Source organism: Balearica regulorum, chromosome 12, assembly GCF_011004875.1.
Source record: "Balearica regulorum gibbericeps isolate bBalReg1 chromosome 12, bBalReg1.pri, whole genome shotgun sequence".
Lineage (NCBI taxonomy): Eukaryota > Metazoa > Chordata > Aves > Gruiformes > Gruidae > Balearica > Balearica regulorum.
Genome location: NC_046195.1, coordinates 12,317,369 through 12,335,661, shown reverse-complemented (window position 1 = coordinate 12,335,661; position 18,293 = coordinate 12,317,369). Strand labels below are relative to the sequence as shown.

General features: G+C 39.5%; 1 protein-coding gene across 4 annotated transcripts; it reads left to right on the top strand.

Moving 5' to 3' along the window:
• The first annotated feature begins 52 nt into the window (after positions 1-52).
• Positions 53-17,575, top strand: SLC30A4 (solute carrier family 30 member 4). Of its 4 annotated transcripts, XM_075764754.1 has the most exons (7): positions 59-1,019; positions 5,579-5,725; positions 11,053-11,206; positions 11,460-11,673; positions 11,974-12,079; positions 14,448-14,582; positions 15,222-17,575. In XM_075764754.1, the coding sequence occupies exons 1-7, from the start codon at positions 629-631 to the stop codon at positions 15,374-15,376; spliced, it is 1,302 nt and encodes a 433-aa protein (XP_075620869.1). In that variant the 5' UTR covers positions 59-628; the 3' UTR covers positions 15,377-17,575. The 4 variants fall into 4 exon arrangements, 3 of the variants coding, with proteins under 3 accessions (XP_075620871.1, XP_075620870.1, XP_075620869.1); XM_075764755.1 differs by lacking the exon at positions 5,579-5,725 and having other exon boundaries at positions 57-1,019; XR_012837480.1 differs by lacking the exons at positions 11,460-11,673; positions 11,974-12,079; positions 14,448-14,582; positions 15,222-17,575 and adding an exon at positions 9,159-9,347 and having other exon boundaries at positions 54-1,019; positions 11,053-11,180.
• Positions 17,576-18,293: the final 718 nt, after the last annotated feature.

Here is an 18,293-nt window from a genome sequence, read left to right as displayed (position 1 = left end):
GTGCAGGCGCAGTACCGGCGGCCCGCGGGCTCGCAGGGGATGCCGGCTCCGCTCTGCCGGCCCGCCCCCTCTCCGCCCGCTGCTGCCGCCCGCCGCGGGGCTGCTCTGGGGGCAGCGCGGGAGCGCGCAGGGGTTTCGGCTGAGGCGCGTACGCCCGGAGCGCGGCGCTAATGGCTGTGACGCGCGTGGCGGCGGCGGCGCTCCCCCTGCGCCGGCAGGGAGGCGGCTCTGCGCCCGGCGCCGCCTGCCCCGCCGCACCGTGAGCGGGGCTGCGCCGGCTGAGCGCGGCGGGCAGACGGGCTCCGCGGGGTGGCCCGGGGCTCCGGGGGGGGCGGTGCGTGTGATAGCGCCCGTGGGGCCTCACAGCTCGGTGCCGGGCGCGGAGGCGGGGGGGGGGGCCCGCGAGTTACCGGGAGGCGGTGGTGGGGAATCGGGAGTGCCGGGGCGCTCCGCGGCAGAGCCCCGCGTTGCGTTCCGGACGGCCTGCGCCGGGCCCGGCGGGGCGATGTAGGGGACATGCCCTGACGGGACGGCGAACGGACGGACGCCGCCTGCGAGGGGGAGCTGCGCCAGCGGAGCCGCCCGCGGCGGATCGGCCGCACCCGGCGAGGCCCCCGGCGCCGCCGCTATGGCTGGGCCCGGCCTCTGGACGAGCATCAAGTCCCTGCTGCGGAGGAGCGAGGACCCCTTGTTCCTGAACGACTCCAGTGCCTTTGACTTCTCGGACGAGGTAGGGGACGAGGACTTCCCCAGGTTTAACAAGCTGCGAGTGGTGGTGTCGGACGACGCCTCGGAGACGGCCCCGGAGACGCCGGTGAACGGGGCGCCCCTGGGCCTGCCCTCCGACGACGACTCCCTGCTGGACCGGGACATCGCCCTGCGCAGCGCCCGGGCCGGCTGGCCGGACCCCTGCAGCAGCTGCAGCAGCCGGCGGGAGCGCTCCAAGCAGAGGAAGGTGAAGAAGCGGCTGACGCTCGCTGCCCTCCTCTACCTCCTCTTCATGACGGGGGAGCTCATAGGTGAGTCGGGGGGGGGTTTTGCTGTCTCGCCGGCCCGAGTGCCTCACAGCCTGTTAACGCTGCTCCGGCCTTGGTTTTAAATACTAAGAGAAACCATCTCTCATTGAGACAGATCAGAGAGATTAGCTGCAAGTTCAGAGAGAAGGAGCAAAGTCCACCTGTATCTTCCATGCAAGAAAAGAATGAGGAATTTGCAACTTCCCTTACCTCAATCTCATCAGTCTCCCCCAAATGGCATAAAATATGCATTTTCTTTTTGTATGTCTAATAGCTTTTTATTTCTTAAGTTTATAAGCTTGTAAGGTGCAAAGGAGAAGTGACATTTTGTCACAGACATAAATAACAACAAAAATATATAAAATAAAGAAGAACAGTTTCATCCTTGGTATTTTTAAATCACTGCCATAAAGTCTTGCTCTGTTTGCAACAAGAGAAGAAGAGAGAAATACAGTTGCTAAGTGTGACATTTACCATAATAGCAAAACTGCTATCGGGGTATTTGTCCTTATTCACCAGATACAACAATACACTCTGTTACTTACAACTGAAAAGACAAATCCTAAGCCATCAATAATGATCCAGGGGAGAAGCCACTCTCTTGACAACTTCCTGCTGTCCTACTGTGCCCCAGACTAGCATATGCTCCAGCCAGACATCAATCATATGAGCAAAGTCAATTAGAATAATAGGTATTTTAACATTTTCCATTACAACACATAAGAATACCAAGTAGTTTGATTAAATTCTTTGTGGTTTTTCTTTGTTAGTACTTGGCAGAAGTATGGTGGGTTTTTACCTGAAAATTTCTGTATAAGCATCTGATTGTTGGTCAGAATGAATCTCGTCCTCAAGTTCAGCTTTTATTGCTCCCCCATAAAAGCACGCTATCATTTGCTGTTCAGGTTGAAGAGAATCTGTGCATTATACAGCAGTCTGTACAAAATGACAGCGCTTTATTTAATAGGCTATAGCAGCATATAAAGTTGAAGGTCCCTTGGATGCATAGATGAGCTATTAAATGTTATGCCTTTGCCATTATCTAATCATTTTCACAAAGGATATCTTTTAATCTCTGTTCAGTTATCAATATCAGCATCCTCTTACCATCTGTCTTTTGGATATGCCATTCAGTGCAAGTGTCTGCTTGGTGCTACTCAGCCTCCGGAAGAATGAATGCTTAAACTCTCTCATCCACTTTTACCCAATTTGAAGTAGTGGGGAGCATTACACAGTGCCAGTACATTGATGTGTGTTTTGAGCTAGGTCTCTCTAGCAACTATAACAATTAATTGCTTTTAAATTACTTTCATTTTAACATACAAGTCTAAATCAGAGCTAATCAGATTAATTATTGGCTATAATTCACCAGAAAAAAATAATCAAGTCACAAAGTAAAGGAAGTAAAGAACAGAGATGCCTCAGCTATAGTAACATAGGCCCTACATCCTTCCTCCTCACTTACACAAGTGTGGTCAGTAATGACTGAAGATCTGACATTTGCTCATGTGAAGTGAGCTCTTGGATCACTTCTCCTAGGACAGCTGTGAATTGTATCTTAAAGACAGAAACTTGGTAAGCAACATAGTGCTGTGTCTCAGAAGTAGACATCCTTTACCATGAGAGTGATTTTATTTGATTGTATTCATATCAGAGTTCCTCTGAAGGGCCCCTTACTGAGTAACGTCTGACCTGTTGGCAGCTTGTTGCTGAAGTCAGTAAGAGTGTATCTGTCAGGGGCTTCAGATCCCATTCACGCTACTGTAGACCTCTCCATAGCTAGTGCAGGGAGAGCTCTAGGAGTACTAGGTGTTGAGAGTAAAAATACTCTCATCACTGTCACATCATCTGTTGTTTCTCCTTTACAGCCAGGACTTCTGCAAGCTCAGCTCAGGGTGCCGGATTTGTCTGTACAGAGCATTAGCACTGTAGCCTGGGCTCATCTTCCTCAGGTTTATGTATGCTGTTACCAGCCCTGTTTTATTATTTGGGCACTGAGGAAGACAGCACTAAGGGCCAGACTCATAAAATATTCAGGCATCCAACTTCCACAGAGAATAAATAGAGGACTTGGGTATCTCTGTACTTTTGTGGATCTTGACCTGAATGACTTGTCATAGGACAAGTCATCATCATCAGTAATTAAAGGGGGAGGCCTCAAGTCCTGGGTCAGTGCCCCTTTTGTTTGATTTAAATTTATTTTCCGCCAGCCCTGTATTGTGTTCTGACTGATTGGTTTCAAATTTTGGAACTTTTTGAATTGATATGTAGCTCTGGTATTTGGGAAATTTTGTTTGATCATATAGCACATTTTAACTGACTTCTATGATCCTTGACAGACTTGAATTTCTGAGGAAAAGGCAGAAGACCCTATCAGACAATTAATTGTTCAGTAAAAATCCTTCTGCTGTCTTTTACTGATGTCAAGATAAAGGAAATCTTGTTTCAGCAGCTTTTTCGTGAAATCTTGGTTGGCGTAGTTTTTCCAAAGTATTGCCAAGCTCATTACCCCAGCCCACCTCAGTGTTTGTTGTTTAATTGGATGAACAGTCCTTGTAAAAGTCAGGTAACAACTTACACTTTGGGGGAACCATTTTCTGTCAAGATACGAAAAACATTGCAAGTCCTAGTTAGCTTTTCTGACAGGGTTTTATCTTTTCAGCTATGTTTAGAAATTTCTAATTGATCGTCCATGAGGAGGACTGCTGTACTTCACAGGTCACTGAAAACAATGGCTGAGCCATCAAGCTGTCTATTTGTAAAGGTTATAGATGTCTTTTTTTTCCCCCAAGTTGCCAATTGTGTTTAAACAGCCCTTGACAGTACCTTTAACCAAGCAATGAACTGATAGATTTGCAAACAGAGAACCTTTGATTTTAGAATTAAATAAATCTCAATTATGTTTTCTTAATCCACATGCTGCATTACAGTTAGCTTCAGTACCTGAGTTCCTTCTTTATAATTTTATTTTTAAAATCTTTAAAAGTTAGAGACTAGTTGAAATAGAATTGACTTGACTTAGCGTAGACTGAAGTGATTCTCAAAATTAATACACGTGAATTAACATACATACTTTAAATTATCATATTGAATGTCCTTAGATATAAATTAGTTTCTTCTGTGTTGACTATAAAAGAGGCTAAATTGCACATTTCTAAGTAATTTTTTAAAAATTATGTGAAAACACAAATTAATTCAGAAAGGAAAGGCATAACTCATTTTATTAAAAAAGCTGCTGAATTGCTAAGTCTTAAAAACTCATTATTTTTGAGCTGTGATGGCCTTTGGAAAATTTCAGCATCAGAAGAATTTGACTTAAACTTACGAACAACTGAAGAAGGGGGGGATAGAGGAAAGGAAGTAATTGAAATGTGGTTTAGTTACCCACAGTACAAGCAATACTACAGGATCAGCCGTGCTGCTTGCGTTTGGCTGGGGACGAGAATGTATCTCTGTCTGCAGGTGTGTATGTACAAACACCCACAGCCATACACACACTCACACACTTTTTATGACTAGTCTTGAAAGCAGTCAGCCAGTAATGAATTTCCCTTTGCTATTTCCTCATTGTCAGCCTCTTCACTAAGACAGTTTTAATTGTATATGTATATATCTTTAGTTGAAATGTTAGTTGGGAGTCTCAAGCCTACCAAATGGCACACCAGCTGTACGCTTTGCTCAGTAGAATTTACAGGCTGAATGACAATCTCAAGGTAGAAAGAGAAACTAAATCAAAGCTAAGTTGACACTAAAGATGGGATCTTTTCTGAGAAAATGGGCTTACCTTCAGGCATATGGAAGACAACAAAGCCGGTCCTTGATTCCCCTTTGGATAAGGGATGCTTAAAGAGAAAGGCGCATTGTTTAAATCTCTCACCCATCTTGATAGTAGCATTAGCAATTGAATTGGAACAAAGATATTAACCTTTGATCTGAGGTTATTTCTCTCAGTGTAGCTCATTATTACAAGAAAAAATGATGGTAATAAATAACAAAGAGAAATGCTGCGCAAGTGAAAGTTATTGTCTGCAATATATATTGGCAGAATTTACAGACCCCTGCCAGGACAGGGAATAACAAAGGTTAAAAGATAATGTAATAAAAATAAAAAGGAGGCAGAGTAAATTTCCTTGCCATTGAGTCATTACATTTTCGTCCCTGTTCCCCAATGTTAAAATATTCAACAGATGTAGTTTAATAAAAGGTCAGCTGATTAATCACATATGCAATAATATATAGAGAAAAGATACAAAACTATTTTGGGCCTGATCTTGCAAGCGTTATGATACCAGTAGTCTCTGCAAGAATAACAGGAGTGAATCCTTCCTATGTTATTCTTAATAGAAAGCACACTTCACTGCATTCGTAACTATGGTAGCTTTAAATTATAGCATGGCATTTTGATTGTAATGGCAAAAAAAACCCCCATTTAGTGATTATAAGAAGGGCTCTTATGCACTTAGTGCACTGTTCTGAACATAAATAACTGTAAGCTGTGCCAAGAGGGTATTATTCAGAATCATTAATGTCATACACCTTGACTTTTCCAACTTTGTTTTCAGGCGGATATGTTGCTAACAGTCTAGCAATTATGACAGATGCACTTCATATGTTAACTGACCTTAGCGGTATTATTTTGACCCTGCTTGCTCTCTGGCTGTCTGCAAAATCTCCCACAAAGAGGTTCACTTTTGGATTTCATCGCTTTGGTATGTAGATATCAATTTTTGCTATTAACAGAGTATTTTAAGCAACAACTGTAAAGATCATCTAATTCTAGAAGAATAGCTAGAAGTAAAGTAGCAACAAATCTAAAAGTTGCTTTATGCTGTTAACATCCTGACTCGAATATTCTTTCACTGGCCATTGTGGATCCACTACATAGGTTGTATTGCCATAGAGGAATAAATGAACAAAAAAATATATTTAAATTTTAGACCTTAGCCAAAACTGAAGGTTGATGGCAGAGTTTCACTCACTGGGAGCAGGACAAGTCTCTCCATTTCTGTGGAACTTACGATATACAGAGTTAAATTACAAATGATTGATTCTTCTTCCATCTTAAAGAGGAAGGTTGAGGATTTGGCTACACAATGACATCGTAAATATGACTTCCTACAAATGAACCATGGCCTAAAAAGTTTAAAAAGGGTTCAGAGGAGGGAAGCTGTCCCCAGCAAGAACAAGAGTGGATACGCAGCTGTGTTTCACAGCCCATCCATAGTTACTGGGCTGTTGCTTTGGTCAGGCCCCTGCACACCTTTGTGCTTTGGAATTGAGGCTGTTGAGCAAAAGAAGGACATTAACTCTTTGGTCGCTCCCTGCTGTACCACTGTTACTGCTTGTGTGACACACTGAAGAGCTTGTTGGTGCAGAAGTGATACATGTCAGTCAGTTGTTCACAACAGATTATTGCTAGTGCCCAGGATTTACTAAGTCTCACTGACTTCAGTAGAATTATGACAGTGGAAAAGGGTCCTATTCAATGTGAAAAATGACATCTTAATCCAGAACTAAAAAGTTTTGTAGGGCACACTATCAGAGAGCTCTGCCCTGCCAGAAGCCGCAGAAATCAGTATTCCTCTTGCACTCCCCATACTACACAAAGCAGAGGTAAAAGTGTCCCATGGTTTGCAATACAGTAAGTTACTTTACTTCTGCCCATTTTAGGTGTCTGTAAAAAGAAGTATAAACAGAATTATGTACTAAATCTTGGAAGGGTATTTTCAAGATTCATTACTTCATGTTTGGAAATGTAATGATGATAAAAGGTGTTTTCATGTGGTTGCTAACTGGATGTAATAATTCATAATATATAGCTGCAGGTCTTGTAGACATTTTACCAAAAGCTTCAACCTTTATTTCTCATGAAATAGATCACTTCTAGTGTCAAGTTTGCTATCTCTGCTCTATATATTCTACAGTGTATATTTTTCAAGGAATTTGAAAAAGTCTTGTCTAATCATTATTTGCAATTCTTATTTTTGGCTGCTAGAACAGCAGTAGAATTTAACAACTCCATCACTCCTAGTCATTTGTCATCAGTTAGTCACTAATGCATGAATGCATAACTCTGTACACTAGCAAAGATCTTTAGGGCTTTAGCAAGAAAGCCTTAACAATGCCAGCATTTCCCATTACAAACTTTTCTTTCAAGAACTTTTAATTTTGCGATAGGAGCTCACCTAATACTGAAACCTGACCTTGCAGGTATGCCCCTAGCATTTGCTCATACTCTCCAGAAGGATGTTTGCTAGCATTTATACATACTTTAAACCTATTAAAAAATAATTTGAGTAGGTTATGTGTCTTTGTAACTTTTCTAAATCCAAATAGTACATCCATTGAACATGCCATGGCCTAGCTTAAAACAGGAGTTAAGAAAAATAAATTTACTTAACCATTAAAATCTTACTCAGTTCTGTAAGTTTTCCTGACTCTTCAATTAATTTGAGGGCTTCATAGCACTTTGCAAACAGAAATCCCTGAGGATTCCTGCCACCTCACTTGCTGTATATATATATATTTTTTTTTTTCCATTTTGCAGCCAAGAAAAATACTGGCTAGACTGATCCAATGGCAGCCCGTGGGACAGATCTGGCCCATAGAATTAGTCCATATGACCCGCCATCTTCTCCCTGGGAGAAGCTACAGGGAGCAGCTTCTCAGTTCTGCAACAATCACTCCTTTTCTGCTGCCCAGGTGGTCAAACACCACAACAGGTTGCAGAGTCTCCACAGTTGGAAATACTCAAAACCCAACTGGACGCAGCTCTGAGCAACCTGCTGTAGTTGACCTGGCTTTGAGCAGGACTACGCAGTTTCCAGGGGTTCTTTTCTACCCCAGCCATTCTGCGTGAGTAGCAGCAGTGCAACTTTCTGTAGGAGGAAGAGGAGGACTATAGCCTGGGGGTGGGGAGAAGAGTTTCTGTGGCTGCAGTAAGGAAGGGGAAGTGGGTAAACATCCTGCATGAGACCCCCAAACCTTGACCTAGGCTCTGCAAATACAGAAGATGGGATAGTTCAAAATTACTATATGCAGTTTTTTTAAAGTCACATTTGCGACATTTATTTGCCTGATTTCAGGCACCCAGTCTGATCGCTGTGGCCTGAGGGCCCAGTTTCACACATCAGTGAATGCTGGCAATGGAACAAAGCTGCTTCTAGGGTATATCCTCACTGTAACACATTTTTCTAAATAACCTATATGTAAGAAGCTTGTCAGCAAATAATATGAGCTTAACAATAGCTTGCATTTCATGAGAGAGATGTTAAAACATGACCGAGCGTTAAAAATAGGGTACAGATTGAGCATTTGTCACAGAAAAAAGTGGAGTATTTGTTTAAAGCTAGGAACATGTGCAAGAACTCTCTCATCACCAACCTGCTTTGCATTAAGTTTTAAGATAATCTATACATGCAGTAAGCATGAAAACATTCTAATGAACAGTGTTTCTGGTGCTCATTATCACTTTTGTTTGCAGAACCATGAATTTTCAAACTCATTCCCATAAACATTGCATTGTAAAGACAACAGACCTATTAGTTGTCTTGTCAAATTCCAGAAGGAAATTAGCACTAGTTTTCATTTATTTGAATTATCTTTGAATACATAATATGTATGCTCCATCTTCAGTTTTCTTCCATTTTCTGTGGTGAAAAGGGAAGCTGACAGATTCAGAAATGAGTTAGAAAAGTGAAGACAAAATAATGGAAATTGCAGTCATGTCTAAAAAGGATTATATTCTTGAAGCCAAAAATACTTCTGTTTCACCACCAAGTGGAGATACCTCCTTCACAGCAAGACACTGGGCAGATTTAAGCATAGATACAGAACCTGGCATTTTTCCATTGCTGCAGACTCAATGTTAGTAATGACAGAATCAGTCAGTCCACTGAGACAGGGCATAGCTCATTTCACATGAAGTGAAAGATCTCAGCACAAATCTACAATGCTGACATGACAATGACTGTGAGAGAGAAAGTGCAAGGAAAACACGGGTTTCCATGGCAGAAAACGTAGGTTTAGATTGTAAAACCACAATACGTTATTTCTCTGGTAAATGCTAAAGTGCTACGGCTTCAAATTTTTTTTTAAAAAGCATTCTGGAAAACCTTCTAAGCAGTGTATTTTCTTTTTAAGGCTGTTGCCCTGAATAATCTGCCTGCTTTGTAAAGAACATTACCACTTGCATGGATATTTCCAGGATTTTCATGTTGCTCTGAAAATATCTGAGATTGTGACAGTTGCCTCTCAGAGCCTTGTTACTGCCTGGTTATGCTGGTACTCATCCAGGCATTGACACGCTACCGAACAGCTGAATGCGTTGGTGTGAGTTTCTTCTCCCATCATGATGTTAAAAATTCAGTGTATGGATCAAGTAATTTTGGTGATATTAAAATGGTTAGATAGCTGCATGTTTTTTACTGTCATATCTAATAAATAAAATTAAGGCAGTTCTGCATTAGAAATGACACCTTCTGCAGTAACCAAAGTCATACTACACGCTGACAGATTTAAAGCAGGGGGAGAAGTGAGGCAATTCTCAGATCAGTATTCTTAGAGCTATGGTACGGCCAAGAGCAGAACTTTGCCCTTACTGGGGAATAAATCAGGGCAACACGTGGAACAAGGGGGAAGAACAACCATTACAGTTTCAAGTAAATAAATTCCAACTCTGAATTCACACAGGAAGGCTAAGATCTCAGTGATCCATCTGGCAAGATGACAGCAATGAGCATTACACATAATCATTACAGATTACGCAGGCATGGCTGTGGATTTACACGCAATACAATGTAGCATTAAGGTTTTCTCCAGTGCTTTTTGTACAGCCCTGTATTAACTTACTTATAACCAAGCCAGTGTTTTCTCTGTCACGTATCTTGCCTCTTCCCCTCTCTGCCCCCCTCCCCCCCCCCTTTTTTTTTTAAGTTTCAGCTGCAACAGGGCAATCATTTTCAGAATATGAAGCTAGAGGGTAAAAGTATGTTTATGTTAAAAGGAATTTAGTAACCCATTTGAACATACCTGTATTCTTTATAGTAGGACCTGCAAACTGTAGCGTGGACTCATCCTCCTCAGGTTTATGTATACTATTACCAGCCCAATTTCATGACTTGGGTACTGAGGCAGACAGCACTAATGTCCAGACCCATAAAATACTGAGGCCTATTGACCTCACTTCAGAACAGCAGGAACCTGGCAGAGAGCTGTAACCACTTTCCACAGATGTAAGTGGCAACGGAAGGTGCAGGACAATTAAATATTAGGAGTTTTTATTAACTTTCTATTTTTCTCCTTATTTAGATGTATGTACCCTTTTGAAAGTCCCTGCTGATCAAATAGAACTCCTATACCAAAATGTTCATCATAACAGTCTTACTTTTGTGAAATATGAGTATTTGGTAAACATTAGATAATGCTAACATAGCATATTACAGCAGTATGGAAACTTACATTAAGCAATCTTTCATAGCTGAAATCTGCAGTAACTAAAATGTACATACATATGTGGAGAGGCTTAGAAGTAATGTGTCTGACAAGTTTGTACTATTCAGTTCCTTAATCTTTTTATAATTTTTTTCTATCCTAAATACAAAAGGATATATAAAAGTAATTTCTAAATCCAGCTTAATACTGTGGACACTTGAAATCAACCTTTCTCTTATTTGTAGGTGGGCTGGTGATGTTTGAGATCACCTACCTCCCTCTCCTCTGGACAGGGCCTTTGTCTGTGATTTCTCAGGCAGAAGTTCTGGGTTGTCTGAAGAAGTCAGAGTCATTGCTCATGCAGAAGTTTTCAGAGAAAACATTATTTGAGGGATATACTGACAGGGAAGTGTGAAGGAGTCTATTAGAACAAACTCTATTTGTTAATCCTATTCTACGAGTTTTATTTACCGCACAACTTGTTATTAGGGTTTTAATACACATAAAATAGTTAAAATAATTAAGGCTCTGTCCACATTCTAATTTGGAAATACAAATAGATGCAAGACTCACTTTTGTAATGTTGTTTCCTTTCTGTTTGCAGAAGTATTGTCAGCCATCATTAGTGTTTTGCTGGTCTATATCCTTATGGCATTCCTCTTGTATGAAGCTGTTCAAAGAACTATCCATATGGACTATGAAATAAATGGCGATATCATGCTGATTACAGCAGCTGTTGGTGTTGCAGTTAACTTAATGTAAGATCTCCCTTTCTCTCCATTAACACTCATAAATGTATTTCTGAATAAGCTGCTAATTCATTCATGGCCTGTAACTTTCTCATGGGATGTAATTTTGCTGGACCTCTTCATTTTCAAAAGTAAGACAAGAAATCATACTATTACTTTTTGAATTCTTTGGTTTAAAGGGAAAAAAAAAAAGCAACACAAAAAACCACCCACCAAACCCTAAAGCCTGTTTCTTGGAGTGTTTTTCTTCTTTCCCTTTCAGAATGGGTTTTTTGCTGAATCAATCTGGCCACCTTCACTCCCACTCCCATTCCCACCCTCACTCTCATGTACCTCAGTCGAACTCTCCTAACACAGCCCACAGCAGTAGCCATGGTCACAGCAGCCTTGCCGTGAGAGCAGCATTTGTACATGCCCTTGGGGACCTGGTACAAAGTATTGGTGTGCTTGTAGCTGCATACATCATACGCTTTAAGGTAAGGAATGGCTAGTCTTTGATGCAGGGGAGTATTTTTATTTTATTTCAACTCTGGTGATTAAATTAAATTAAAAAAAGGGACTTGTTTTTGTTACTAAAAATACTTTGTGATATTCTAAGTGTCATACATTCACGCAAAATAAGCAAAGACTATCTCTGTTACACATTTTGTAACTATTCAAACAGAAAGAAATATTCATGAAAGTTGGGTCTAGTAGTAACTGCATGTTCTGAGTCACATTTTTATAAGTAAGCCTATTTTCTTACATCCTTTAACACTTTGGAACTTCCCTTATAGCCAGAATACAAGATTGCTGATCCTATATGTACATATGTATTCTCCATACTGGTGGTTTTGACAACAGTTCGAATTCTGTGTGACACAGGAGTTATTATTCTGGAAGGTAAGATCTGCGCACAGTCTGCAGTACTTTACATGCCAAATACCCACAGTGAGCATTGGTAATTTTTTGACATAACAATTACCATATTTAACAAAGCAGATTGTGTCTGGAGACCTGTTTATCCTGCTGTTGCTTTAGTCTATAGATTCTTGATGGCTCATTTGAGTTGCAGCAGCGTTTAGGTGTCTTTGACCTCTGCCAGAATGACACAAGTCCTAGCTCTACTCACTCCATCTCCTGACCGTAAAGTGAAACGTATAGAACTTTCTTGTGCGTCTCAGTGGCTATCAGCTTAACTAAGTGGATATTTGCCCAGACTCAGTTACATGCTTTCACTTTAATTATAAAGTTAAAGTGAATGCGAATGCATGTAAAAGGAGGAAGCAAGTTCAGGCCAAATGGCTGGACAGGTGGTTCATGCCTGTCTTCCTCTTTTCCACAAGTGCTGTTGTATTTTTGTGTGCTTCTACTGTTACCATACAGGAAGCCACAAGCAGACAGTGGTGCAAAAAGGAAGAGGAAGAAGGAAAAAAAAAAAAAAAAAAAAAAAAGAAGATTCTTCATCTTATGTTCTGCTTTTTATCTCATGTGGTGACTTACAGGGAAAGATGCCAGCAACATTCTTTGCATTGTTAACTATTACTGCTTGATCTAATGCTTTTACCTTATGAAAGTGAAAATATCAGGGACAGGAGAAAGATCCTAGGTTTAAGCTTCAACTTCTAGCTGTCTCATGTGAGCTATTATTAACTTTACTTTTATTATGTTATGAGGTTAAATCAAGGACCTCAAAATCTTCGTTGTCAAGTGCTTTTGCTGTCATTTAGGAGAAAAAATAAAAATCCCACAAAATGAAAGTTCACCAAGAAGGCAAAAATGGTGAAATTTGCTTAGGAAACATCAGTTAGCTCCAAGGCAATAGCTAAGATTTAGCTGAAGAAAACAGATAAGACAAAATAATGGTGTATCAGGTTCCAGATGTTTGAGTTGTAGCTGTATGCACAGGTATCCCAGTTGTCATAAAAATCTCCTAATTAATAGTGTTATTAAAAGTAATGATAGGTGGACTTTATGTATGCTAGGGAATTTTTCCAACTCCCATTCTCTGGAGATCCTGAATGTAAGTGCATTTATATTGGAGACTACTGTTACAACATCAGGGTCCTTGGAGTTGTATCAGCTTTCAGTATTAATTTTAACTTAAGTTTCATCATTATAATATGAATGCTAAGTTAAAAACTTAAATTATTATCTAATACAAAGAGATTTCAGCTTTTAATATAGATTTATAAGGCAGCATGGAAGTCTATCAATAGTAGGATGTGAGATATCAAAATTTAAGTCTATGTTTCCTGTGAAAGAGAAAGCTGTAGAAATAATACCAGGCAGTTAGCTAGTTAGTTATCAGCTAAATAATTTTCTGTTAATCTTCACTAGAAGGAAAATTTTGTTTACTATGAGACAATCCTAGACACTGAACTTTCAAAAGAGACGGTACTGGAACTAACATAATTTAAAAGACAGTAAGGCATCAAATTCAGAGAGGAGTCATCCAAAAATTCTGAGGAAATTTGAGAAGCAAGTGGCCGAACTCCTTGTAGTATATATAATCGAGTTCCATAAAACTGGAAGATAAGCAGTAAAAAGCTATGACAGAAACAAAACTATCCAGAAACAGAGTTTATTTAGTATTTTTGTACTAGTTTTTGAGCCAGTGTTGATAACCTAAAATTTTGATTCTGCCTTTTGTACAGCTAAGGTGGAGTAGGGAAGCTATAGATATGCTGTAGCTGCTGAAAATGCTACATCCAGAAGGGCTTTGGTCAGTGCAATCAATGATTTGCCAAGATGCCACACTGTAAGACAAAAGTCGTATGTGTGAACCACTGCAGATGGATTAGTATGAGCATTTGAAAATGATACCAGTTACCTGAAGAGAGAATTTTCAGGAGACAGCAGGAGACAGGCCCTAGCATTATATTTTTTATTATTTTTATAATTAATTTTTTTAGATTCTGACCTTAGAGTCTGGTCTAAGCAGTTACTAGGGGTTAGAAGCTGCAGTAAAAGTCTACACAAGTAGATCACTTTAAAGGATCTAATGCTGGCTATTGCCAGAGAGCAGATTCTGGACAGGACAAATTACATTTGAGACAACACTGCAATTCCTGTACAACTTCTGGATACAGAAGTTATCCACAATATGCCAATTTGCACATTCTTCTCTATTGACAACTTGGAAGTACTAATCACTTCCAACAGCACAAATGATAAGCTCTTTTGACGTTGAGAGCTGTCATGACATTTTAAAGGCCACTGAGAGTTTGCAGAAGACAGAATTAATTTTATCTCATGTTTGGTATCACAGGAGTTCCAAGGCATTTAAATGTGGATCGCATTAAGGAAGACTTGATGAAAATTGAAGACATCTATTCTATAGAAGATTTAAATGTTTGGTCTCTCACTGCAGGAAAAACAACTGCCATAGTCCACTTGCAACTAGGTAAGCTGCTGTGTAGCATAATTCTAGATTAAATCTAAGTGTAGGACACCCCCCCCCCCCCCTTTTTCTTCTTCATATTGTTATTGAAGCAGGAAATATCATTCTAAGGAAAAAAAAATAAATCTACTAACTATGGTTTTGCAGAGCGCGGTATAGAACCCATTGGCCCAGAAGGACACAATCTAAGTGAAAAGAAAATATATTCCTACTGAAACATCCAGTACAGATTCTTTGGAGGAAGGGGGAAGAAAAAAAGAAAGGACTTCTCCTCAGAAAGACAGGGTGAAGTTCTAATGTGGAACAATCTGACATAGGAAAAATAAAGCACGTTTTGGCAAAACATGCTGATTTAAACATCTAACAGTACCATGAATATTAATTCTTAGTAAGAAAACTCAGGTTTTCTTGGGGGTGGGTGGTGTCCGACACACACAGTGTTATCAAGATGTGATTCTAGTTAGACGATACAGACCTAAAGGTATAAAATAATATAGAGAGAGTAAATATTGACCACAGAACAATATTAAATGAGCATGAACAAAGATTGTTCTAGTTGGTAATGCTGTGATAAGTTTGAGAACAGCTGGATTGTCCAGGTTTCTTGATGAGTGAATTCTATCTGTTTTCTTGATTTTCCAGTTCCTGGTAGTTCATCTAAATGGGAGGAAGTTCAGTCCAAGGCCCGACAACTGCTGCTGAACACATTTGGAATGTACAAGTGCTCTGTCCAGCTTCAGAGTTACAAACAGGAAACGAGCAAAACCTGCGCAAGTTGTCAGAGTTCCAGTGCCTAATTTCATATGTTTTGGGAACTGCTGCCTTATTCTTTACCTTGTAGTCAAAGACTGAGAGCAATAAATTAAAAATGAAAATTAGGAAATAGAAACCATTAATATGTGGATTTGTACCATGGAACAGCAGCAGGGAGAACTGATGCTGCAAGAAGTGCAGTGGTTGCCCTATGGAACGTGAATTTCACTCTCCCCCTTGTTCTGGTTTATTCAATTTATTATGATTTTGAGACAAAGCTGTTTTCAGATTATTGTTTACAAACTGCAAGGTGGCTCTGCAGATACCTCACAAATTACAGTCCAATATTGTCCTTTAATAACTATGTACCACAAAGTACCTGCACTCCAAATGGAGCTTCAAGTATTCAGTATTTCAATTAAAGTCTCTAATACTGATCATGCCAGGGTTCCATAATATGTCATGATCCCTGAATTCATCATACAGTATTTTTGCAATAGTAATTTTCATACAGTATCTTAAACTACAGTACATACAGTGCTAGTTGAATTCTTTTGGAAACAGTCTCTTTGGAAACACTGCAAAAAATCCCAGAATTTACTGTACCCCGACCAGAAAATCAGCTTTAATTTGGGCATTCAGAAATCCAGACAGGAAGATCCTTGCCCAGACTTCTGGTATTTAACTAAATACCCAACACTGGACCCAAAGCATTTTAAGTGATCAGTTATCTTTAATGTATTTTAGAATAGGGTTTATACATTAGAAACGGGTTATTTATTTTATGAAGTTTTGACTTGTAAGATAAATTTATTATTAATAATCTTGAATGTCTAAACCGACATTTGATTCACATTAGAAGGCCAGTTGATTAGCATGCATTCTAATTAATAAGCATCTTGTAATTGATCATTTTTCCACAATTGTTTTGTTTTAAAAAAATCAAATGATAGAAACTATGCTTGACCTGGAGATACTCTCAAACACAATCTGGAGACATGCAAAATATATGCATCTTCTAACAGGAAAGCAGGGAGCAGAAGTTTTAGATATGTACTATTCCCTCGGTCACAGATCTCTGTGACCTTTTCATCTTTGCTTTGAGCACAGTATGGCAGTATCCTGGCAGGAATGCCACTGCAATACCAGTCCCTCACTACTTAGCTTTATGAATAAAGCAAAATCCAAGCAAGCTCAGTAACCTAATGGTGTTGGACAAAAATATAACAACCTACAGAGGTAGAAAGGCCTTTCCTTATTTCTAGAGGGATGAAGCAATTTGAAAAGACTACTTTGAAAAGACTATTTAGTCATCCTCAAAGTCCACAAAACTGAACGGTGGAATCCCTGTACTTTGAATGTACACAGGATAACAAAACTTGACACTAAGTTATCATACACCTCCACACTCAGATTTATGCCAGCTTCTGAAGTTATTTGCGTTGAAGAAGCTAAGAGCAACAAGAATGACCTGCAAAGTTCAAAAGACAGCAAGAACTTGGCTTCAAATATTTTTTATTCTATACTTTATGCAGAAGTTCCACTGACATAAAAAGTAGTTCTGTATGTGGATCAGAAAGTAAACTTTTTGCCCAGTAACGGATATTGTGATACTCAGCTGTGAATACTTAAGCTATTGTCTGTTTTGAAACTTGCTAGGGTTTCACATATTTATCAGGCTGATGTATACCTGCAATTGGTGGTAACACTCTTGGCTTCTCTCCCCTTTTTTCCCAGGTAGGGGGTCACATGATGAATTTCTAGAGGTGAAAACTGACAACAGTATTCATTTGGACAAAGCGCACATTAACACTGGACTATGTTTGTATCTGTTCTGGCAAGAAATGGGAACACTTGAGTACAGCATGGGAGCACATACAGCTCAGAGGCAAAGTAGCACTGTGCTTGGGAAGTTAATGCTTCAATACAAACACTGTCATTAATTAAGCCATATCACAGTTCATGAAAAATGTGCATCCCATCCTTACAAACTTACTGGAAAAAAATACCACAAATAAACAACAGGTATTTTGCACATACTAATACTCAAAGAGGTTTTAATTAAAGTGGGGTTTACAGTTGCTGTAATTAGAAGTTGAAGTACAGTAGACATGTATTGTATTTGGAGTTTTTTATTGTAAGAATTTACTACGCATTTGTTTAATTGAAGAAAAAAGCAGAAATGTGTTGCTTTATTGTGGGTTTTATTAAATCAATTATTAAACTTCACATTGTTGTCATATTAATTTGTATTGCTGTCTCATCATCTTTGATTCTTACAGCAGCTGTTTTTTGAAGTATCTGAACACTCAAGCTTAACTCAGTTTAGAGATGCTGTATATAGAATTAATTATGTCTCCCTCTTTAGTCAGAACAATTTAAGTCTTGTTATTTCCCATGCAATCATTGTACTTTAAAAAATATAAGCTGACAAAGTATGGTGAAGGAACAGCCACAAAACAACTGGTGAAACGTTCTTGAAACCCTACATTCACCCTTGAGGGGCCCTTGTCATCAAGGCTTATAGACTGGAAGGAGTTCAGAGAAAAAGCAACAGAAGATGAAGTGAGAATCAAGAATAAAAGAATCAATGCATGTCTCTCAGGGAGACTGAAGCGTACGTGCCCTGTTCTAAGATCTAACTAAACTCACACAGAAATTTTTATCATGTGGCCTACCTCTAATCCTTTTCTTATTCTTTTAAGTTATTCAGGGCACAGGTTGTCTGGCACTGCTATGTTTAATGTAAGAATCCAGTATTCTGAATCTGCTATTAATCAACATCAAAAGGAATATGCATATTATCACTTATAATACTCCTAGTGATGGCATAAACGAACACAAGAGAACTATAAAAATAACCAAGTAGAAACAATTAGTACACTTACTGATAAGGATAGAAATATTCATAAAATAACACTGATTTGCAAATAAACTACCAGAGATTTATGACCTAATACA